General features: G+C 49.6%; 1 protein-coding gene across 4 annotated transcripts in view; it reads right to left on the bottom strand.

The window, feature by feature from the left end:
- Positions 1 to 25,270, bottom strand: part of DDX25 (DEAD-box helicase 25) — a 1,022,381-nt gene that overhangs the window by 137,766 nt on the left and 859,345 nt on the right. For all 4 annotated transcript variants that reach the window (XM_069617288.1, XM_069617290.1, XM_069617287.1 and 1 more), the window contains one exon: positions 9,094 to 9,256. In XM_069617288.1, the coding sequence (XP_069473389.1) occupies positions 9,094 to 9,256 (163 nt within the window). The remainder of the gene's footprint in view (positions 1 to 9,093; positions 9,257 to 25,270) is intronic.

Here is a 25,270-nt window from a genome sequence, read left to right as displayed (position 1 = left end):
CTGCTCTCTTCCTCTAACAACTGAGGAACAGAAGCGAAAAGGGCAACCTCTCCAAGGCGAGGAGAGCCCCGAATACGGTTGTTTAGGTTTCCGACTGGAGGTGCTAAGGGACCTAGCCGCCACCTTGGAGGTCTGCAGCTTCTTCAGACTCATCCGCCTTGCTGCCGAACAACCTCGAAGCCGTCGAAGGGCATGTTGATCAGCCTGGCCTGCACGTCCCGTGCAAAACCAGACTTTCTCAACCACATGAATCTGCGCAGTACAGTGCTTGCAGCCATAGATCTGCTAATGCTGTCAGCAGCATCCAGTCCTGATTAGAGAGACTCCCAGCCATCCCTAAGTTCAGAAAGCGGTCCCTCTCCTCGCCTTCTGTAATATGATCAGTCGCCAAACTAACAGTCCCACAGGGTGCAAGTAAACCTGGCCAGGGTACAGGTAACATTAATGGACTTCAAGGCCAAAATGCCGGAGGTAAAAACCTTGCGAGCCCATGCGTCCACTTTTTTTTTAATCATCTCTATCCGGGAGAATGGAGGGTTAGGCGGACTACATGGTGGAAGACTCAGCCTGGACTACCAGACTCAAGTGTAGGATGCTTGCTGAGATAGTCCGTGTCATTGGACGAGGTTCTATATTTCCAGGCAAAATTTCTGTTGACAGCAGGACCAGACTCAGGAGCTTCCCAGTTAGCTACCACCTTACTCTGAAGGGCCTTATGAAAAGGTAAGATTGGGTCTTTTTGAGGACCCTGGTCCAGGATGCCCGTCATGTCAGTATGTTCGAAAGTTGGTGAAGCCCTACTCCATCCCATATACTCAGTGACCCTATTCTTCAGATTCCTATACCCTGAATCAGCATGGTCTGATGGGTCAGGTTTCCTAAAAATCCAACTCTGGTGATGTATCCAAACCACTGGCAGAGTGGAGGGAGCCACAGAGCTCTCATTTTTGATACAGGATCAATTAGTTCCTCAGTCACCTCGTTAGTACCAAAACACACTCCTAATGGACAAACATCCTCCTCTGAAGCACTATCCTCTTCATAAATGGAGGGCATTGACTTAAAAAAAAGCCCTTCGGTACAGGTTTGAATATTTTCTCCTGAACCGGTATGTTCTTCGATGGAATCGAAGATAACGTCGACGGCGTCAAAAGGTGTCTTCGATAAATTATCAATTTTGGCATCGAAGCAAACGGCGACGAGGAAACAGTCAATGGTTTCGATGTATTTTTTTTGCCGGTTTCGACGACTGACGCGACTCACGAGTGGAGCCTTCGACACCTTTTTGTAAGGTCGAGCATGTCAAGTCTCCGAATTACTACTTTTCCTGGCGCAAGTAGTTTTGTTACCTTCCTGAGTCGTCGAACGGAGGAACCGGGGTTTGGCTCTTGAAAGACTCTTTAGGGGGATGGGACCGCATTCTCAAAGATCTGCATCATCTCTTGCCTAAAGGCATTCCATTTACTGGGCTGTTAGGCAGAATCCTGTGCAGTGCCCTTTGGGACCACTACACACAATTAAGACCACAAGTGGGAATACAAGTTCACCATTGGTACAAGCCTGTACTACTATGTTAAAGTGGTAGCAGTAGCAGAGCAGCCAGACTTATCTCAAGAGTATATGAGCAGTAGCAGAGATTACACAAAGGGACCACAATTACTGTGACTGAAGCAAACACTGACTCAAGGTTTCAGGTAAAAAATATAAGTACATTTATTTTTAAACCATCTGTTATAAAACACAACACTTCTATAAATTCAAAACCACACTACACACAACCAATTCTCTTGGCACAGAACTCAAGGTAAGTAACCTTATGTTTTTGCGGACCAATGTTGTGAAACAAAAGACGTTACCAGGAACACATATGCGATCACTTTTTGACAGTTCAGTCTTACTAAAGATACGTGTATCCGCGGCAAGAAATGTTACCTGAGCAAAACACACTTAGCACCTGGGTTAACCAGAGAGTTGGGGTCAAAAATCACAGGCAATACTTCTGTCAAGGCAGACAGAATCAGAGAACACTCGCGGACAGAAATACAAAAGTCAGTAGGCCGGAGCCAGTGTCAAGTGGAACCGGGTTCCTGTTGTCGAGGATCACACAGACAGTTCAAGATTCAACGTTGCCAGGAGTACTTGGATATTGTCAACAGAGGAAGCAAAAGTTTTAAGAGGGAAGGAAAGACAAGGGCAAGCCTTGGCTGAGGAGAAAAGGATTCACCCTAGTTCCTCGAAGCAGAGCACAGTACCTTATTCAATGAAGAAGCTGGTGCCACGGCAGTTGTTCCTGGTAGTTTCCTGCAGACCCATGGTTCCTGGTGCTTCGGTCGTCGAGACGAGAAGGTCATCTGGAGGGGTCTGCACTACTCTGGGATGAGGCCAGTAGCAGCGACTGAATAAAAGGTGTGCTCCATTAAAACAGGAGAGGCTCTTCAGATGGCTATTCGGACCACTACAGCAGCGTGCAGTGATTTCAACCACGAAGAGCGTCCTCTGGCTGTGGGAGAAGAGCAGGTTGACCCCACCAGGCTCAAGGGAAGGCGACTCCAGACTGTATCTTCTCTGGTCGTTGAAGGGTAGATAGCTCAGGACTGCAGCAGGGTTTCACCGGGACTTGTGGTTGCAGCAGCCGTCTTCTTCTCTGCTTCTCTTCGGTTCCTTGTAGTTCCAGTGGCGACTGACTTCCAGCCCAAGAGTCCTGCCTTTTATGCAAAAATCCCCCATTCACACAGCCTGACTGTCAATCACGCAGCAGGGGGGTTGTCCGGCCCGGACAACCCCCTCAGCCAATCATGGCCAAGTGCGACTTGGGTTTCCTAGGATACCCTGTGCAGGGGGGTGACTACACCCCTACCTCACATTCAGCCCACCTAGACACCCAGGCGCCCAGATGAGGGCTTCTTGACAGAAGCCTGCCAAAAGACGGTGAACAAAAAAGGCAAACCTGGTTTGCCACGCAAAGTAAAACACAAGAAGGACTTGAACAAAAAGAAATGGCGACTAAACCTGTATTTGGTCAAGCGGGTTTATGTTCGTGGCTAATATAATATTATAAAACAATACCACGTTCATATAGGAGTAGAAAAGTTAGGGTAGATACCACTGCCACCAGCCACGTCTAAATGTTAAAAGAGCGAAACAATGCTCTAGAGGTACAGATAAAAAGGGTTAAGGATTAACCCTTTCCAGTACTCCATGTAAGATGGGTTTGTACTGGGTCTGTAGTTTAAAAGTGACTATGTAAAGTTAATGGCAACTTTACCTGTTTCTGGGGGACAGTAGTCAGCCCCAGAAAAAGGAGTCATTGGGAAGTCTTAGAAAAAACCCTGTGTTACTGCACTGAAGGTGCTGTGTAACACACACAAGTTGGGCTCGTGGTGTGCGCCAGAGCCCAAGATCAGACAACAAGTAGAAATGCACATGACAAAACACAGGTAAGAGTGGGAATAGGAGGCACACTCTTACCAAGTGGAAAAAGTAAAATCCAAAAATCCAGCAAAGCTGCTGGGGACTCACTAGGTAAGGGAAATTAGCCATAGGATGAGAATTCTTCCTAACATGGGCAAATCCGCCCTAGTCAGACATCTTATTAACTGTGGGGAAATATCTGACGACCAAGAGGGAGACCTATGGTCTCTCTTCTTCGTCTACTTCGAAAAAGACTCAGATGGTCTCGACCGATTCCTCGACAGAGACCTCTTTGAATGTGTATGCTGAGTAGAGTCCTTAAACTCACCGGACTTTTAGATTTCTTCGAAGTAACCTTCGAAGCTCCCCCCCCCCCCAATTTACCTCTGCATTCCCAAAGAGCTTTCTCAGTCAGAGAATGACAGGACCAGCAGTCGTAGGTTCAGTGGCTGGAACCTAAACAAGGGCAGATACAGTGAGGATCTGTTTTCAACATTTTTGCCGCACAGTCGTGACTCTTTTTCAAGCCCAACTTAGGGGTAGAAGAAAACATTTTTCAGGCGAAAAAAAGCACGCTGTTAATAGTCAAAGCAAAGCCACGGAAAAACAGAACTGAAGCCAACGGGCACTGCGCGAGCTACTTCGACACCACAGCGGCCCTTGCGGGATATAGATGCCACGACATTGTGCACAGCGCCTCTGCAGAAAAACTTTTTCCGAAGCAGAGAAGCTGGCGAGATACATATATCAAAGATGAGGAATACGTGGGAGGACACAATCTACTTGAAATGGAGTTACAGGTAAGAATCTACTCCCTTCTCCAGCATTGGATCTTTCATAGATTCACATGCTGTGAATAGACTTTATAGAAGTATACATTACAGAAGGAGAAAAATAGGCAAACCGATCAGAATCCCTGCTTTTTATGCCCTTGCAAGGACGACATTGTGCCGAAGAGGTCCAGCGGAGGCTAGCCCCATGCTTTGAAGATTGTTCGATTTGGCTGCTGTAAAGCTGCCATTTGTGGGATTGTGTCGTGTCCGTGCTGAGCTTGTCTGCACGCTGGCCGTGTATCCCCAGCAGATGGAGCGCTTTTAGCGTTATTTTGTGAATGGCCCAGTGCCAGATGGTTTGAGCTTCCCGAGATCGGGAGCTTGACCCGGTTCCTCCCTGTGTGCAGAGGTAAACATTGTGGTGGTATTGTCCATGAGGATCCGCACTACTGAGTTTTGACTCAACAGAAAGAAGGATTTTATGGCCCGATGAAGCTCTCGCAGATCCAGGATATGGATGTCCAGGGACAATTCTTCGGGAGTCTGATTTGGTGTTGGCCCAAGTGGGCTCCCATCCCGACAGGAAGGCATCGGTCACCAGTGTGAACTGGATGGCTGGTTCGAGGAGTGGCATACCTTTGGAGATGTTGCGCATTGTGCACTATTTCAGGGGAGAGTGCATGTATGATGGTGAGTTGGTCTCCCCACCAACCTTGTGTTTGGGAACATCTGGCTGCCAGAAACTGTTGCGACAGTCGCATTTGCAGCCTGTAATGAGGTATTAATGGTAGGCCGGACGACATGGTTCCGAGCAGCGCCTTGTATTTGCGCACTGGGAGTTGTTGGTTCGGCATGAATGAGTGTGCTAGAGACATGAACCTGTGAACTCTGTCGGCCGAGGGTTTGACAGGGCTTTGTGCCATGGAGAAAGGTGCACCCAGGAATACCAGACTTTTGGATGTATTGGAATGTGAAAGTATGTGTCTTTTATCTAACGCCTCTAGATGTTCATGAGGTTGAATTGCCTTTATGACGTCCTGTAGAGTGACCATTTTGAATTTGTGTCTCTTGATATTTTTGTTTCATTTCCTCAAGTCCACTTTCCGCCTAGCTTTTTTACTACCAAGTACCTAAATTATACTCCTTTTGCCACCAAGTGTGGGGCAACCCTTTCTATAAGTCTTTTGGTTAACATTTGCCGCACCTCTTGTTGGAGGATCCGTTGATGCGGATGTGACACCGTTACGGGAGGTATGGGGTTTTGTTTGTGCTTGAATTCTGACAGATGGCCGTGTTGGATGACATTTAGCAGCCACCTGTCCTTGGTTATCGATCACCAGCTGTAGTCGAAAAGCACTACATTTCCTCCCACTTGTGTGCCCTTTGGGCAGCCATTGTTGATACTTGTTCTGCCTACCCCTCTGCGAGGTGGCAGAGCCGCTTTTGCGTTGCGGTTGGCAGTAGTCTCTGGAGCGTTGGAAAGACTGATTGTTTCTTTTATATCCTTGGGAGTAAAAGCAGGATCCAACATACCGCATGGAGTCTTTAGCAGAAGATAACCTGGTTTGACCGGAGGCTCCCCAAAAGGGCAGAAAAGACTTTCTACCTTGTAAGGAAGTCAGTGACTGCGCAGTCTCTGAATCCGCCTTCATGGCCTTCAGAGCCTCATCAATTTTTTTGTCAGAGAAGATGTTTTTGCTTTCGAATGGTCTGTCCGACTTTATTTTGCACCGCCTGTCTGAAGTCAGTGCACCGTAGTCAGACTTGCCTTCATAGAACTACCCCATTACCAATCTGTTTAAACTCTTGTCTCCGTGAGATCCACCGCAATATTTATGTTATGGTTAGAGGCTTCTTTGCCCTCGCATACAATTGTCATGGCCTCCTTTCATTGCTGTTCGGGTAAATGCTCAAGGATGGGAGCTAGCTCATGTCACAGTGATAACCGGCTACAATGGCTAGGGTGTTGGCCACTTTAAATGTTACCCCGATGGAGAGTACATTTTTGCTGAAAGCATCTATTTTTCTGCTCTCGTTCTCCAGGGGTGTGGCGCATTTTGTTGCGAGCACGGTTTGAGTGTAGCAGCCGCTGAAACTACGGACTCCGGACAGGGTTGATAGTGAGGCCCCTAGGACTCGTGTCCGGTGCTTTAAACTTTTTGTCCAGTCTAGCTTTGACTGAGGGCTCTGTGAAAGGGTGCTTCAGGGTTCATAACCCCTCTTGCCAAACGTGGTCCAAAATGGGCATAGCGAACACTGCTGTCCAACAGTCTTTTCCACCTCCAGTGGTAACCCAAATTCTTTGCACGCTTTTGAAACCATGGCATGGTAAGCCACACTGTCGTCTGATTGGAGATTCCTGCGCCAGACTACCTTGTGTTTCTTGGTCTGCCTTATCTGTATCCCAATCATCATCGTGGTGGCGGGAGTAAGATGTGGTGGAAGGGCCTGTATCCTTTGAATCAGTGTCCTGATCTTTCTCCACTAGCTCCCCTTCTTGTTCACCTACCAGCGGACTACCCCAACATGGAGGAGAGGGCCTGGGTGAGGATTGAGACCTGTTTGCAGAGCGTGGCCGTTTGGTGTGGTCCCGGGATGAGTGCCCCTGAACCCTTCATTGAGCAGTTTGGCCATGTTGAATTGGCCCTATTTGGTTGCCACTCTGTTGAGGGACCGCCTGAGGTTGAGACGGTGGTAGTAGCCTGGCATTGAGTTGTCCCAATAGTACTTGCAAAGTTGACAGTACTTGCAGGGATAGAAGAGACTGTAGATTTATTAGTTGGTACGCTGGTGTCACCTCCCCCGATCCTGAGGGTGTTGTAGGAGGATTCCAAAGGGGTGCTCTGGCTTGCTGTTGTCTTACTGGTGTTCTTTCCTCCCTTGGTTGGAGGGGGAACGGAAAGGCCTGGTCCTGTGAGTGGGGCTAGATTACCGTGCATTCTTTGGAGTCTGAATCTGTAACCCCTGGGCAATCCTCCCTTCGAGGCTCGAAATCTGACATGATATGTTACAGAATTTAATCAGGCACGATTTCGGTGCATTTTATGGGTGATCCTCCCAGAGGGGAGTTCCCTTGGTTCTATAAGGTCCTCCCTGCAGCTGCGTGACTGGCTAATTGGGATGTTCTGTGGTTAAAACCACGGGAAGAGCCGTTGGCAGGTAGGGGTGTACTGCTTTGGAGTACTCGCCTGATGCTTTCTCGTAGCTTGGTGATTTTAGTATTTTCGTTGACGAGTGGTGCCCAGATTTCATTGTCGAGGAGCGGGTCGACAATTCCTGTCCGGAAGAGGGCCTATGCCCTTCTCTGGGAGAAGGAGACTCCGACGACTAGCAGTGTTTTTTCTTTGTCAACTGAGTTTTCATGGACAACTTGTCCTTGGGTTTATCCTTCACCGGCAAAGTTGACCCCAACAACGAGAGGAATGCCGACGCTGTTGCCGGTCGAGAGCCCTTAATTGTGAGAGACTTGGACAACGATGCCGTTTTCATCGTCGTCTCCTTCGCCAACGGTTTCTCATTCACGGACAGCAAACTATGAGAGGGAGACCAGGGTTGCCGGGCCGCAAGCCTTTGGCTCGTCAGCGATTTATCCTCACCTTGAGAAGATGGAGTTCAGTTTTTTCACAGGTCGTTCAGAGCTAGACATTGCCCAACTCAGATTTATATTTCTAGAAACAGTGATGACACCAAAGACCTACTTTTACACAGAAATGTTTTGGATCCACAAGCTTCTCCGCAGCATTCGATCTAGTAGACCACGACAAACATTGTGCCACTCAGAGCAATGATTTTAGCTTCTCAACAGATGCAACCCAATGGGTAAAATCCTTTTTAGCAGAGCGGACATCACAAGTGTATCGGTAAAGAGTCGGCTGACACCATACCAGTTCCCATAGGCGCTCCAAGGATCCTGCCAATAACCCACCCGCTATAATGCCTACACAAAGCTCTTATTCGCAGCACTGGATGCTATGGGTGTCATCTACACCAACTTCGCAGATGACACCCAGATCCTTATTCCCCTATCAGGCAACTAAGAGCAAGACACCCTGCTTATCAACCAAATCTATGCATGAATCCAAAACTGGATGGCCTATAACAGTCTCTGTCTTAGTGACGAAAAAGAGCTGCTTACAGTAGGGTACACAACTAATATCAACACCTTACAGTCTATGTATCATTCAATATAAATGGTACCATGATACCAGTACGCAAACAGGTTAAAACCCTTGGTGTCTACTTCAACGCCAATCTAACTAATTGTTTTGTCATAAACGCCCTTTCCTGAGCCACTTCCTACACTGCTAAGCTTATTGCCCTAAATCGCAAATTCCTCATGCCCAAAAACTTTCACCCTAGCAAAATCCCTAATACTCTCAAAGTTACTGCAACATACTGACAAAAGGCGTTTGAAAAAGGCCACCATTAGCTCACTGCTGCCAGGGGATATAGGCACATTAAAAACAAAGGCAGTGGCTGACGGAGTAGTGAAGTCTGAAAGAAATGGATACGTATAAATCAATTGATTGAAAGGGCAATCACTCAAAAAAAAAAAAGACAGCGGATGACCTTGACAGCAATTGCATCCAATATTTCGAAGGTTTAAAGCTAAAATTAGGACAAATCTTAAAGAGACACTGTTCCTATTGAACACAGGTTTAAGGAGAAGAATCAGAGCTTTAGCGTCACATGCTGAAGAATTAAAACTGTTAGAGCTCTGCTTTTCGCATTCAATTAGTCTGGCCTTATTATGTACATGTCCCACCAATAGCACAAACCAGGGATGACGCAAACCAGGTTCAAGCAAGGCATTAGATGTGTTGACAAGATATCATTGGAAATTAACAATATATTTACATTAATCAATATACATACCCGTGGAAAAAGTACATAAACAGAAGGCACGTACCTCTGGCACAGACGTTTGTGGTTATCAAAACCTTTTCATTTCCTTTTCGAAATCGCTCTATGACAGCTGCCCTTTGGTCAACCGCTAGCTCTCCACTTAGCAGCGCCACCTGATGTCCATCCTTGGTCATTTGCTCGGAAAGCCATCTGGCAATTTTGCGTGTCTGTTAAAAGAAAATTACTTTCATTATTTCAAAGCACTTTGCTCTTACCCATTAGAAATAAGAACAACTTGCGTACCAACTGTAATATTCTTTCGATTGGATGTTCCTCGCACGTATTCCTCATTTTATGATATTTGTATCCCAGCTCTGCTGCTTTGGAATTTTTTTTCACCAGGGGGCGCTGTGTTCGAGACCGCAGAGTTTAAGTCCCTCGAAGGCCGCCGTCGGGTGTCAACGTAATCCGCTGTATAAAGGGCTCGAGCAGCGCCCGTTATCTCAGTTCTGTTTTTACAGTGTTCATGATCGCATCAGCTGATCAGGTTTTAAGTCCTCAGGCTCTTAAGGAAGTTAGAGTGCAAGTGGCGTAAACTGTATGTAGGGGTAGGATGGGAGGGTCGATGAGGAATACGTGGGAGGAACATCCAATCGAAAGAACATTGCAGTTGGCAAGTAACTTGTTCTTCGAATGGATTGTGTCCTCCAATGTATTCCTCATCTTATGATAGACTCCCATAGCAGTGGTAATTTTGAAGGTGGGAGTACTAGAAATTTTAATTATGGACTGAATGAAGGACAGCTTTTGCAAATAGTCCTTGATGTGAAGTAGAGTCCAAGCAGTAATGCTTTACAAAAGGTGTGCATTGACGATCAGGTAGCCGCAGCACAAATATCCTGCACCGGGACACCCCTCTGAAGAGCCGTGGAAAATGCCATGCCTCTGGTTGAATGAGCCCTTAATCCATCTGGAGGCTCTTTCCCAGCTAGTTTATAGCATTCAGAGATAGCTAGAATTATCCATCTGGATAGACTTTGTTTAGATACTGCAAGGCCCAATTTGTGCCCAGTATATCCAACGAATAGTTGGGTCACATTGTCGGAGATTTGCCAATCTGGAAATGTAGAAACGGAGCCCTTTTTGGGTCCAGTCTATGCAACCTTTCCTCTTCCTTACTTGCGTGAGGTGGAGGATAAAAGGAAGGAACAAGTTACTTACCTGTAACTGTTGTTCTCCAGCATGGGTCTGGCATGGATTCACATGCTCATGAATATTCCCCGTCGTCGGGCTGGGAATCCTCGGTAAAGAAAAAACCAGTATCAGTTTCGTTTCTGATCTGTCTTTCGTAGTAGTAACCAATCACTGGTCTCTGTGTCATACTGACCACAGCCAATGACTGCCCTCTACCTAAGCACCGCCTCTGGCAGCCATCTTCAGATTTGGAAGCACGTGAAGTGGCAGTATGACCAAGTGAAGAGCCGCAGAGGGGTAGGCGGGAGGGTTCGCATGTGAATCCATGCCAGACCCATGCTGGAGAACAACAGTTACAGGTAAGTAACTTGTTCCTTCTCCAGCATGGGGTCTGGCATGGATTCACATGCTCATGAATAAAGAATACATAGCAGTACTCACATGCACAACCACGGGAGGTGGCAAAGGCTCAACATTAAGCATCACATCAAACTCAACATTAAGCATCTTACCTCCTCACCAGGCTCACCTTAGGCGAACAGGTTGCGCAGCACTGCTTGGCCGACCCTGGACTCCTCCCTGGAATCCCGATCGACGCAGTAGAATTTCGTGAAGGTGTGCGTCGACCTCCACGTAGCAGCCCTACATATGTCCAGCAGGGGCACACCAGAAAGGAACGCCGTGGTAGCTGCGATCGCTCTGGTGGAATGGGCTCTCGGACGGCCAGGCAGCGGTCGGTTTGCCAACCGATGACAGTACATGATACAGCCGGAGAGCCATCTGGAAATGGAAGCCTTCGAGAGAGCCTTCCCCTGATTGACAGGTCCAAAGTTCACAAAGAGTTGTGACGTCTTCCGAAAACACTTCGTGCGGTCCACGTAGAACTTCAGCGCTCTAGCCACATCCAGCGAGTGCAAAGTCCTCTTAGCCGGCGACGAAGGCGACGGGAAGAACACACTCAACACCAAGGGTTCGTTGAGATGGAAGTCCGACGGCACCTTGGGCATGATGGAGGGGTGCGTCCTGAGCACTACCCTCGTGTCGTAAAAAGTCAAGTACGGGGCCTTGCAGGAAAGGGCCTGGATCTCTCCCACCCGTCGTGCGGAGGTGATGGCCACAAGAAACGCTGTTTTCCACGACAGAAACTTCAACGGGGCCGAGTGCAGAGGCTCGAACGGAGGTCCCATGAGCTTGGTCAGCACCACGTTGAGCTCCCACGCCGGGGCTGGAGCCTTCACCGGCAGGAATGATCTGAACAGTCCCTTCATGAACTCTCTCACCAGACGATGAGACCACAAGGACGTCCGGCCCGTGGTTCTGGTGTATCGGGAGATCGCAGCAAGATTAATCTTGATAGACGCGCGTGCCAGACCAGCTTTGGCCACCGTCAGCAGGTACGGCAGTACCTGAGGAGCCGTAATCCGTAGAGGGTTAATCTTCTGTGCGTGGCACCAGACAGAGAACCTCTTCCATTTGTGTCCGTAGCATTTAAGAGTCGAGGACGCCCTGGCCTTTGCAAGAACCTCTCTGCAGTCGGCCGGTATGTCGTATCCTCCAAACTCTAGCGCTGCAGGAGCCAGGCCTGCAAGTTCAGCGATTTCGGGTCGTGGTGGAGGATGGCGCCTCCTTCCCTAGAGAGTAGATCCGCGTCCACCGGCAGCTTGATTGGCGGGGACGCTGACAAGTCCAGAAGGTCCGGGAACCATATCTGCCTCGGCCACGCAGGTGCGACGAGGATCATCCTGCACCGTGACCTCTTGAGCTGGTTGACGAGCCGGATTAGCAGTGGCAAAGGAGGGAACGCGTAGAGGAACAGGCCCTCCCAGGGGAACGAGAAAGCATCGCCCATGCTCCTCGCCTGGGGAAACCTGCTGGCGAACCTCCGGCACTTGGAGTTCGTCGCCGTCGCGAACAGGTCGATATAGGTGTGCCCCACCGTCGGAAGAGGCGGTCCACTAGATCCTGCCGTAGTTCCCACTCGTGGCACGAGCGCAGCTCCCTGCTGAGTGAGTCGGCGATGGTGTTTTTTTATCCCTGCCAGATGAAACGGCACCAGAAACATCCTTTGGGCGACGGCCCAATGCCACAGGTCCTGCGCCTCCTTGGACAGTGCTGGGGACCTGGTTCCGCCCTGTTTCCTGATGTAAAACATGGTGGTGGTGTTGTCGGTGAAGATCCTCACCACCTTGCCCTTGAGGGACGGAAGGAAGGACCTGAGGGCCCAGAACACTGCACGGAGCTCCAGGACGTTGATATGGAGGGACTTCTCCGTCGGGAGCCAAAGGCCTCTCGCGTGCAAATTTTCGGTGTGCGCTCCCCACCCTTCCAGGGAGGCATCCGTGGTCACGGTCTCCTGGTGGTCTGGGGTCTGGAAGTCCATGCCCGCCGTCAGATGCGCGCAGGTGCCCCACCACCGGACCGCTCAGCGGAAACTCTCGTCGAGTGTGATCCTCTCCTCGAAGCCGCCCGTCGTTTGGATCCAGCGCGCGTCCAGGAACTCCTGCAACGGGCGCATCCGGAGCCTGCACATGGGAATGAGGTAGATGCAAGAAGACATCATTCCGAGGACGGACTTGATGGACCTCACCTTGGCCGCGTCGGAAGCCAACATCCGCTGTACCTTGCCCAGGATGGACCTGGTCCTTTCCTCCGACGGGGAGGCCAGAAGGGACACTGTCGAGCTTCGCTCCCAGAAACAGTGTGTTTTGCGCGGGTACCAGGTGGGACTTGGCGTAGTTCACGGAGAATCCCAGGTCCGTGAGAAGTTGGACGGTCCTTGCCGTGTGCTCCACGGCGAGCTCCCTCGTCTTGGCTCCGATGAGCCCGTCGTCCAGGTAGGGGTAGACGTGGATCCCCTCGCGGCGCAGCTGCGCCGCCACCGGTGCAAGGCACTTGGTGAATACCCTGGGTGCCGACCGTAGTCCGAAGGGGAGGGCTTTGAACTGGTAGTGACGCCCTTGGACCACAAACCTGAGGAATTTTCGGTGCCCCTTTAGGATGGGAATATGGAAGTAGGCATCCTCCAAATCCAACGACGACAGAAAGTCTCCTTCCTCCAGCTGACCCAGGACGTGCTGGAGGGTGACCATCCGGAACTTCTGCGCCTTGATGAATTTGTTCAGACGTCGCAGGTCTAGGATGGGGCGCCATCCTCCCGTCTTCTTCTTCACGAGGAAGTATCTCGAGTAAACTCCGGAGCCCCGAAGCCTCTTTGGGACGAGTTCGATGGCGCCCTTCCTGAGCATCGCCCTTACCTCTAGGAGAAGCTGAGGGACGTGAAGCTCTTTCCTGGCCACGGGGGGGACGCGCGGGCACTTTCTTTGAAACTCGAGCGCGTGGCCCCGGGCTAAGGCGTCCAGCACCCAACGGTCGGTGGAGATGGACTCCCACACGCTGACGAAGCTCGCCAGCCGGCCTCCCACCGGGGTGCATCGGTGGGGGCCCGACCCCACGGTCGGTTCAATCCTGTTTCGACGAGGCTTTGCCGCCTTGACCTCCTTGGCGACGACGGCGGGGTGCGCCAGACTTGCCTCGTCCTCTGTAGGCCTCCTGAGACGACGAGCGGGCCGCTTGACGGTAGGTGGAGAAACCGCCGCCGGAACCTTTGGAGGCGCCCTTGCCTCCGCTGCTCCGAAAGGGCGTCCGTCGTTGCTGCAGAACCTCAAGGGCCCGGGCCGTCTCAGTGTCCGCTTTAATGGCCTGAAGGGAATCGTCCACTGTTTTCCCAAACAGGTTGTTCCCATCGAACGGCATGTCCAGGACTCTGGTCTGTACGTCTTGACGGAAGTCCGTAGCCTTGAGCCATCCACGCCGCCTAAGGCACACGCCGTTGCCCAACTGGCGAAACCCAGTGTCGGCGATGTCCGTCGCAATAGTGATGGCGTGGTCCGACGCCACCTCACCTTCCTGTAGGATCTCCAGGGCCTCCGCCCTCTTGTCGTCCGGTAGGAAGTCCAGCAGGGGAGCCAGTTTGTACCATAGCTCCCTGTCGTAGCGGGCCACGATCGCCAAGGCGTTGGCCGCTTTAATCGTCGTCGCTGCAGACGAGATGACCCTGCGTCCCATAGAGTCCAATTTCTTTCCCTCGCCGTCCGGTGGGGAAGTCGATGTGGAGGCCTCACCCCCCCCGCTTTCTTCCTGGCCGCCGCGGAGACGACAGAGTCCGGAGGCACAGGGGGGCCGCGTCCGGGACCCGGTACTTCTTCTCGTACCGGTCTCTTCTAGCTGGCGTAGTGGAAGGGTTCTTGAGGAGGGCGAGGCCCTCATCCCAAATGTCGTCCAGTAGAGGCACCGCGAGGACCGTCTTCCTCTTGGCCTCGCGCCGTTGATAAAGGAATCCTTCCTTTTTCTTCTCCTCAGGGCAGAGTTGGAAAAGCTCAGATGCCCTGGCGATCATGGAGTGGAACGAACCAATCTCGTCGGGCGGAGAAGCCATGGTGGGAGGTGACGACGGTAGATCCTCGTCGTATACCTCGTCGTCCGTACCCGTCACTGCCGTGTCAGTCCCCGTATCATCCCCTCGGGTGGACGGGGAGGAGGGCTGGACGGTGCGCGACGGCGGAAAAGGAGGTGGAGGGTGAATCCTTTTCTTGGGTGGGGGAACACCAGAAGGTCCCGGCTCAGGATCCCCCGATGGGAGAGGTTCCTCCGTCGGCAACGGCAGTCTCGTCCTTATCTCTGAGCATAAGGACTGTATAGCCAACAAAATGGCCGCCGAGTTGTCTTGCGGCGCTGGCAGAGGGGAATCCGACGGGCGATCAGGCGCCCCGTCGGCACCCTCGACGATGTCGTCACCAGCGTCGGGATCCATCCCGACGGGCCGGTCTTCTTCCACGCCAAGGCCGTGGCTTAAGACCACGATCAGCTCTTCCTCCGAGGTTGAAGCCGAATCTACGACGACGCCCTGCCCCCCCTTTTTCTTCCCCGCCGGGGATTTCACGGGGGTCCTATCGATGGGCACAAAAGAGGACTCCCTCCGAGGTGGCAGGGAGACTGAGCCCCGAGGTCGCCACCACTGGTGTAGCCTCCACAGGCTGAGCCAGGGCCGCCGCGACAGTATCGCTAGAGGGCTTGGCCGGATGGATTAAGGCCTTCACCACCTTAGGTGCGCTCACCGCCTTATCCTTGAGGGGGGGGGGGGACACTGCCTCGCTCCCCCTCTGATGGGGCCTTCGAGCTCGACCGGGGCTTCTCCAGGAGCTTCGCCGGGTGCTCGCCCTTCCTCTTACCCGACCCAGAGCGTTGGCTCGTGGCTGAAGGTGCCGGGGAGGGTGCGCCCTGCCTGGCGCCCGTAGAGCCCGACCGTTCGGCGCTCCCGGTGCCAGCGGACTCGCGGTGCTTGGCCTTGTGTTGGACCCCCGTCGCCGGGGCGTCCTCAAAGGTCTTAGAAGACCGCTCGGATTTCTTCCTCTTCTTCTCGCCTGACGGGCTCTTCCCTTCCAGCCAGTTGGCGAGACGTTGATGGCGGTCCTTCATGGTCCGCTCCGACATATTGCCGCAAAACGCACAGTCCTTCTCCACGTGCGTCTTGTCCTCATGTAAGCAGTAGAGACAAAAGGAGTGTTCGTCCTCCTTCAAGACGTTCTGCAGCTGGCATCCAGGGCAGACCCTGAACAGCTTTCCGGGCGTCGAGCTTCCCTTCTCCTGGGCCATGTCCGGGCCTGAGAAGCTTCTGGAGTCCTCCAAAAGCGTAGCTCGACGAAATCTTCACCCTTGAGGGGCGCAGACGAATCCGAAGGGTCCCCGTTGATCGGATGGAGAGTCGGTGGAGCTTGAGGCTCTTTTGACCGAAAAAACGAAGTTTTTGAGCAAAAAACGTGAAAAAAATAGCACTAACGCTCGAGAGCAATAGCACGAGGATCCCAACACATGAACGTGCGGTAAAAATCTGAAGATGGCTGCCAGAGGCGGTGCTTAGGTAGAGGGCAGTCATTGGCTGTGGTCAGTATGACGCAGAGACCAGTGATTGGTTACTACTACGAAAGACAGATCAGAAACGAAACCGATACTGGTTTTTTCTTTACCGAGGATTCCCAGCCTGACGACGGGGAATATTCATGAGCATGTGAATCCATGCCAGACCCCATGCTGGAGAAGGTAAGAATCTTTTGTGACAGATGAAAATTAGACACTATTTTAGGCAAGAAAGATGGTTCGACTGGTTCCTAGACATAAAATCGAATTCAATAAAATCGAAAGTCAAAATGTCGAAAAAATAATCTCGAAAAAAAAAAAAGTCGAATTTTTTTTAATACGTTTTTTATTCGAAATGGGGGGGTTCCCCCCCCCAACCCCCCTTTTTTCTATTTTTTTATTTTACCCCTTTTTTTTACTTACCAAACCCAAAAAAAATATATAAATAATAAAAAAACAAATTCGACTTTTTTTTTTTCGACATTATTGATTCGACTTTGTCATTCGACTTTATTTTTTCGATATTATGACTGGACACCGGTTCGACTTACACAATAACCTTGTCCCTATGGAAAATGGTGTGAGGAGGCTTACATACAGTGCCTGCAACTCACTTACCCTGCGGGCTGATGTTATAGCCACTCACAGAATTGTCTTAAGAGTGAGCAGTCTTAATGGACAAGAATTTAAAGGTTCGAAAGGAGCACACATGAGAAATTTTAAGACTAGATTTAAATCCCAGATGGGCACCTGAAAAGGTGTCAGGGGGTATACATTTGTCAACCCATTCAAGAATTGAATGAGGCATTTTAAAATAGGACACCTCTTCCGAGGAGCGCTTAAAGAAAGATAGCGCTGCTAAGTAACCTTTTATAGTTCCAACTTGAAGCCCCAAATTGGCCAAGTGTAAGAGAAAAGAAAATACTGTTGGAGTATCAAAGAAATGGATCCACATTCTTATCCGTGCACCAGTCACTGAACTTGTTCCAAAAGCAAAATCTCCATTACGTCCAAATCCATCTGTTAGCCTTTCAGAAACCATGTGTGAAGGCTGAGTGCCTTGACCTCTGGATGGGGAACCTGACCTTCCTCTTGCGAGAGAAGAGCCTCTCTTTGTGGAAGACGTATTGGAGGGCAGATGGACATGTCCACAAGGTCCATGTACAATGTCCTCCTGGCCCAATCCGGGGCAATTAGGATCATGGTTTTCCTGAACTTTCTCAACCTCCAGGTTACATGAGGAATCACGGGGTATGGAGGAAACGCGTAACGGAGTGGAAATACCCAGTCCACAACGAACGCATCCCCTAGAGCGCCTCTTGTGGGAAATTCCCTTGAGCAATACAGTTCGCACTTCCGGTTGGCCCCGGTCGCGAACAGATCCACTTGAGGATATTCTCCAAAAAGGTTCCCCCTTGAGGATATTCTCCTTGCAAGCCCACCATAGGAGATCTTAAACCACTTGGTTGGGACTTGTGGAAGGTCTGACATCTCCCCCGACAACTGGGACCATTGAGTCCTGAGGGCCCACTGAAGGGATCTCATCCTCAATCTGGCCTCGGGAACCAGAAAAATGCAAGATGCCATGAGGCCTAGCAACCTTAGAAAGTCGAAAGCGGGTCGATGTAGGGCATTTTGAAACTTTATTACCATCTGCAGAATGTGGTGAGATCTCCCCTCGGGAGCAAGGCTTTCCCTAAGGAAGCGTCCAGGATCGCTCTGATGAATTGGAGTTTTTGGCTTGGAATCATTTGTGACTTCTTGTAATTGAGGGAGAAGCCCAGACTGTGTAAGAAGTGGCAGGTCAAGGCCAGATAAGGGTAGAATTGAATCCCCCTTCTGCTATTCGCTGCCACCACCACCATCAGTTTGATGAAAACCCTTGGGGCGGAGGTCAGCCCAAATGGTAGAACCCGAAGCTGAAGAGCTTGAAGGTTCTGAGAAAGGGTCACCATCTTGAACTTGTCCTTCCTGAGGAACTTGTTCAAGCTTCTCAAATCCAAGATGGGTCTCATTCCTCTGTCCTTTTTGGGAAAATAGTGGGAAGTACCAGCCCTTGTTCCTCTCCGCTACAGGTACATGTTCTATTGCACCTTTCTCTAGCAGGGTTAAAATCACCTGCACAAGGAGCGGGTCTGGAATTTTTATAGAGTTGGCTCCCGGTGGATGATTTTGAGGTCTTTGATGAAAAGGAAGACGGTAACCATGGGTCACCATCTCTAGTGCCCAGGCATCTGACGTAATGCCCTGCCATTCGTCCAGATACCGAGTGATACTGCCCCCCAACAGGGTTTTGTGGGTTAAGACCTCAAAGTGGCTTTGCAGCAGTGGCTGAGGAGGTAGTAGCTGCTGCGGCTTATCTAGCACCTCTCCCTTTTCCACCACGAACGGGTTTTCTCTGTTGGCCTCTGACTGACCTGCCCCCTCCCTTTTCCAAAAGACGAATAAAAGCGAAAGGGGCGACTCTTCCAGGAAGATGAGCCTGCCTAAGTGTTGTTGAGGTTGCCTTATAGCAGCGCTGAGTGATTTTGCTGCCCCTTTCGAGGTCTGCAGCTTCTCAAGCTCTCGTCCACCTTGCTGCCAAACAACCTCAAGCCGTCAAAAGGCATCAAGTAATCTAGACTGCACATCAGGTGCAAACCCACATTTCCTTAGCCATGCGAATCTGCGCAAGACTGTGCTAGATGCCATGGACCTGCTTATACTATCCGCATTGTCCAATCCTGACTGGAGGCATTCCTCCATAGCCTCCTTAACATCCTTCACTATAGCCAGGAAATCATCCCGTTCCTCACCTTCCGGATGCGTTCAGCCGCTGAGGACATGCAGTCCCCACAGGGTATAAGTAAATCTTGCTAATATGCAAGTGACAGTCGATTTCAAGGCCATGCTGCCCGAAGAAAAAGCTTTCCAGGCCCAAGCATCAACTTTATCGTCCCTGTCTGGTGGTATTGATGGGTAAGCCGATTGCCTAGTGGAGGTTGCAGCTTGCACCACTAGACTTTCAGGAGATGGATGTTTGGATAAATATTCTGGATCTGATAAAGCTGGCCTATATTTTGGTACCAGCTTCTTATTTACTGCTGCAATCTTATCAGGAGTATTCCAATTTACCATTACACTTTTTTGAAGTGCTTTGTGGAATGGGAGAACATTATCTTTTAAAGGGACCCTCACGCAGGATGTCAGTCATGTCATCCTGGTCAAAATCCGGGGAAGCTGCTTTCCAACCCATAAAATAAATGACCCTTTGGCCTTTCAAAATTCACTTCAGGTGAAGTGTCTAAGCCACTGGCATTTTGGAGACAGTCATAAAGGTCTGTTATTGTAGACTGTGGGTCAACTAGTTCTCTCTGGCTCCAAATCTAACTCTAGGTGGAGTGACATCCTCTTCAGAGGAATGTTCTTCATATATAGACGACACGGATCTAAAAAATTCCTGTCTAGGTTGAGGGTGGAAAGACTTTTCAGGCAAAGAAGGTGGAATTTGCCTAGGCATGGACAATGACGTTGACTTGGGTCTTGGTATCAAAGAAGGCCTTGATAAAGGCGTTGAAGGCATCAATAGGGTAGACGCTGGCTTCGACGGTGTCGAAGGAGGCTTTGATATAGCTAATGGTGTTGACGTCATTTTCGTCAGTGGTCTCGACGCTTTGGTCCTTGACCGTGTCGAGTTTTGACTTCGAAGTGGACGTCAATTCCGTTAGCCCCCATTTATGCCCCGGATACTTAAGAGTTAGTGGGAGGCGTCGGGGAACTTTACCTTGAAGACACTCAACTCTTTGAACCCTTGCATGTTTAGATCTTGATTTTCCTCTACGACTTTTTGAGTAGAGGCATGATCACCACGCGGCAACTTCGAGGGGGTCTGGGCCGCATTCTCGAATATTTTAAGCATCAAAGCCCTGAAGGCCTCCCATTTTTCTGGGGGATCGTGCTTTGATGGGTAATTTACACTCAGAAGAGGACGAGGTGGAAGAAGACCTATGATGTCGTTTTTTTAACTTTTTAGTCCAAGACGAGGAAGATTTCCTTGCGCGACTTTGATCTCAAACCCCTCCTCGCCTTGCGACGAGATTTTCTACCAGAATCACCCGAAACCTTTTGTCTTTTCGAAGACTGCCATTTCTCCTGACAGGACCCGCACTCATGCACCTGATGGTCTGGGCTGAGGCACCAGAGGCAATTCCAATGGGGGTCGGTTATAGACATCTTCCTGCCACACTTCAGACATTTTTTAACCCCAGTCTTGGGTGTGGAGGAAGTAGAAGACGAGGACATCAAAGAAAATTCCGATCTGCCATTCGTAACATGAAGCATTTGCGTCAGAAAAACAGAACTGAGGTAACGGGAGCTGCTCCAGCCATTTGTACAGCGGATGATTTTGACGCCGGCCCTCGAGGGACTTCCACTCTGCGGTCTCGAACACAGCACTCCCTGGTGGAAAATGTTTCCGAAGCAGCAGAGCTGGGATGCGAATATCATAAGATGAGAAATACGTGGGAGGACACAATCCATTCGAATTGGCAATCCTGTCACCTGGAGGCATGACTAAACGCCAAATTGGTTAAACAAATTGTGTGGTGTGCACAGTCGATATACACCAGATGTGGTATGTGCAGCTGACCATTCTGCACAGATTCCCATTCCAAAAGTCAGTTTTGTGAATGGGCCAGGCAAGCTCACTGATGTCTGCAGGTGGTTCTAGGGGTGATCGGCCACCACAACAGCATTTGGCAGGGAATCCTGCAATACGTATATAATACATGGCAGCAGGCAACAACCATACACAAGGCTGTAAATCATGTTTGTATTACAGGATGAGTGACAATTTCTGCTCTGTAATCAGCTGAGTTGTGCCATCACAAACCCTGCAGCATGAGCCAGCTACAAATGCAGCACTAAAAGCCCTGTTGAATCTCTTCCCTGCAAAATCGCTATGACACTCAAGTCATTTTTTGAGAAGTAACTCTTTATGGTAGTATGCTACTTTTGTGATCAGGTGGAATTAACTCATTAAAGCAAGAATCTGCATGTTCTTGCTAATTTAAAAAACATTTCCAATGCATTAAGTTAAAAAGCACTATTCTTCTGAAACATAAAAATCTGCATATTAGATTGCTTTTTAGTTTGGGCTATTAGGTGTCGATTGCGACACCTGTAAGTCGAGACTATTGCATGGAGTACAGGTAGAGAGATATGGCTTATTACGAGGGACACAGTGGAATGGCATACTAATCCCTAAAGCCAATCCCACCCATTCCTGCTTCCGCCTGCCCAAAACACCTCATCTTGGGAACTCTGAGCACGCTTTAATCAAACCTTACCATCGGCTTTGCATTCAAAATGTCTGCCAGTGTGTTTAAATCAGTCATCTGACAATGAACGACTTAATTGGAGTTGTAAACCGCTACTCGTGTAATAAAAATCTCTTAACAGTCCTTCCTTCAAACACTCAATTTATAAACACTGCTTTTTCTTCACTGAAGTCTGGTTAAAAAAAGAGCATCGGCAAAGCCACTGTGTTTCAAATGAGCAATGGCAAAGCTAACCTTTTTGGCTTGTGCATATGTTGTAAGCTTTTGCCAGCCACTGCTATTAGATCCCCAGGTACCCACACCATTTTGTTACCTGCTACCAACAGTGGGTAGTTAATACCACTAAGGCTTTGCCTGGCAAGTGCCTTTCCCATGCCTACACAAAAGCCCAAACTGCTGGCGTAGCCAATGCTGCTTCTGAGAAGCTGTCAGAGCTTTTCCGATCCACCGGATTGGTCAGCTGTCAGAGCTCCTCTTGCATATCCCTGGTGGGCAGCAGTGAAAAAGCTTCTCTGATCCTACTTGCACCATCCTACCATGAAATTCTTCCTGGGGGGTCACTTGCATTATTTTGTCCAGGTTCGAATCTGGACTGGGCTCACGGCGCCTTTAATCCTCCAGAGGTCGAGTACCCTTAAATAGTAATGCGTCATTTACAACACTGCCACAGAAGAACAGGTTACTTACCCTTGGTAACCTTCTTTCGACTGGCTGTTCCTCCCACATATTCCTAATCTTTGATATTCAATATCCAGCTTCAGAAAAATAAATACGGCAGCGCGCGCTGTGCGTCGTTGCAGTCAACTCAATGTCCCCTAAGGGCCTCTGTCTCGAGGATGTTGTCATCTAAGTTATATGTAGCACATGCAGCGCCGTTGGCTTCAGTTCAGTTTTTTCTTTCAGAAGAACTACCCGCATAATAACAGATTTGACCGTACAAAGCTTTGAAGGAGCGAAAGCTGTAATAGGATTGTAAATTCTACTCTGGGGTAGGTTGGGAGGGCGATGACTGAATCACCGGGGGAACATCCAGTCAAAAAAATGCTACCAGGTGTAAGTAACTTGTTCTTCAAATGGATTGTGTCCTCCCACGTATTCCACATCTTTGATAGACTCCCAAAGCAGTGTTTTAGTGGCGGGAGTACAAATGTTCGCAATGGTTTCCATGAACCAAATGGAGGACAGCTTTTCCAAAGCGTCCATCCTGACTCGGGGAAGAATCGAGGAAATATTGTTTCGCAAACCTGTGTATTGTAGACCACATGGCTGCCTCACAAATGTTTTTGATAGCAACACCTCTTTGCAGAGCAGAAAAGGTAGCAATGTCCCTGGTGGAATGGGCCCTCCAGCCTTCAGGAGGATCTTTGCCCACCAGCCTGTAGTATTCTGAAATTGCTAGAATGATCCATCTGGATAAGGTTTGCTTTGCCACAGCCTGACCCAGTTTGTGACATGTATAGCCTATACAAAGTTGATCATCTATACGAAGTTTGGACAATCTAGAAATATAGAAGCTTAGAGCTCTCCGTGGATCTAATCTGTGCAACCTCTTCTTCCTTGCCAGGAAGAGATGGAGGTTAGAAAGTGGGTAATGCAATGTTTTATCCTGCATGAAAATTTGAAATGATTTTTGGTAAAAATGAATGCTCAACCCTCAGGACGACCTTGTCCTTGTGGAAAATTGTAAAGGGTGGTTTAGAGGATAGTGCCTGCAACTCACTCACTCTACAGGCTGAAGTTAGAGCTACCAACAAAAAGGCCTTGAACATTAGTAACCTGAACGCACATGAATGTAGTGGTTGGCCCACACATAAGAAATGTAAACACCAGATTAAGGTCCCAAACTAGAACCTGGAAAGGAGATGGGGGCAGAGACACATTGGCTAGTCCCTTCAGAAATTGTGTCACAAGTGGGATCTTAAAATATGAAGATTCCTCAGACTAGCAGTTAAAGATGGCTAGTGCGGCCAAATAGCCTTTAATTGTTCCAACCTGGAGCCCCAAATTGGCTAGGTACAGTAGAAAAGACAACACCTCAGGTGTTTTGCATAATAAAGGGCATCATTCTTGTCCCTGCACCAGCTGCAGAATTTGTTCCAACTGCAGCAGTACAGGGAGTTTGTTGATGGCCGTCTGGCAGAAAGCAAAATCTCCATTACATCATCTGGGAGGTATCAATCCTTATATCTCAACCTCTTAGAAACCATCTCTTTGTGGAAGACTTATTGGCGGACAGAGGTACATGCCAGAAGTTCCTGGTCCAATCAGGTCAAATTAGGATAATGAGTTTCCCGAACTTTCTCAACTTCCTGAACGCGTGAGGAATGACGGGGAATAGAGGAAATGCATACAGGAGAGGAAATGCATACAGGAGTGGAAACACTCAGTCCACTACAAACCTGTCTCCTAGAGATCCTCTTGGAGGAAATTCCCTGGAGCAGTACAGTTCACACTCACTGGTCGCGAACAGATCCACTTGAGGGGGTTCCCCAAAGGGTGAAGATCTCTTGAAGGACTGCCCGAGTTAGTTCCTACTTGTGGGAGACTGCTCTTCCTGCTTAGAGCATCCGCCGCTGTGTTCTCCTTTCCTGCTAGGCGAACTGCTGACAGGGAGATTCCTTCTAGAATTGACCAGCACTAGAGCTGCAGTGACTCTTTGCACAGTGGTAGTGACCCTACACCACCTCTTGTTTAGATAGTGCATGGCCACTGTGTTGTCAGCCATTATCAGCATATACTTTGCCCGAAAAGAGGGCAGAAAGACCATGAGCGCTAGTCTGATCACCCTCCATTTCAAAAGGTTGATGTATAGTTTGGACTCCGATGGAGACCAGCGACCGCTGATTATCAGGTCATTGCTATGGGCTCCCCACCCAGCGAGTGAGGCGTACGTTATCTCGGGCCATGGTTGCCAAAAAGGTTCTCCCTTCAGAATGTTGTCCTCACAGGCCCTCCACAGGAGATAGTGTGCAACCTTGCTCAGAACCTGAAGTAGGTCTGACATTCTGCCTAAAAATTGAGACCATTGTGTTCTGAGAGCCCATTGAAGGGATCTCATTCTCAGGCGAGCCTCGGGCACCAGGAAAATGCGGATGCCATGAGGCTGAGCAACCTCAAAAAGTCTAAGGACGGAAAACGCTGGACACTCTAGAATTTGGTGATCGTCTGCAGAATGTGTTGAGCTCTCACCTCGGGTGGCAAGGCCCGCCCCGAGAATGCATCCAGGACCACTCCAATGAATTGGAGCTTTTGAGATGGTATCATGTGGGACTTATTGTAATTGAGGGAGAAGTCCAGTTTGTGGAGAGTGGCAGGTTACGCCGAGATGTTCCTGTGCTTGTTCAGTTGAGCGTACCCTAATCCGCTAATTGTCCATGTAGGGTTAGATGTGCATCGCCCCTCTCCTGAGACTCGCTGCCACTACTGCAATTAACTGGGGGCAAACCCTTGGGCAGAGGTCAGCCCAAATGGCAGAACTCAAAACTGATCATGAGAACCGCCAACACGAACCTGTTACTTTCTGTGCTTCTGATGGATTAGCACATGAAAGTAGGCATCCGGAAGGTCCAATGACACCATCCAATCGTAGAGCGGAAGACCCTGAAGGGTTTGAGAAAGTGTGACCATCCTGAACTTGACCTTCCTTAGGAACTTGTTCAAGTATCTGAAGTCCAAGATGGGTCTCAGTCCTCTGTCCTTCTTGGGGATCAGGAAATAGGGAGAGTACCATCCTTTGTTCCTCTCCATTACAGGTACTGGCGCTCTAGAACCTCTCCAGCAGGTTCAAAATTTCCTGCAACAGGAATGGATCTGGAA

Source organism: Ambystoma mexicanum, chromosome 9 (genome assembly GCF_040938575.1).
Source record: "Ambystoma mexicanum isolate Mex_15411 chromosome 9, UKY_AmexF1_1, whole genome shotgun sequence".
In the NCBI taxonomy this organism is placed as follows: Eukaryota; Metazoa; Chordata; class Amphibia; order Caudata; family Ambystomatidae; genus Ambystoma; species Ambystoma mexicanum.
The sequence above is the reverse complement of the archived record's forward strand: the minus strand, read 5'-3'. Positions and strand labels throughout refer to the sequence as shown.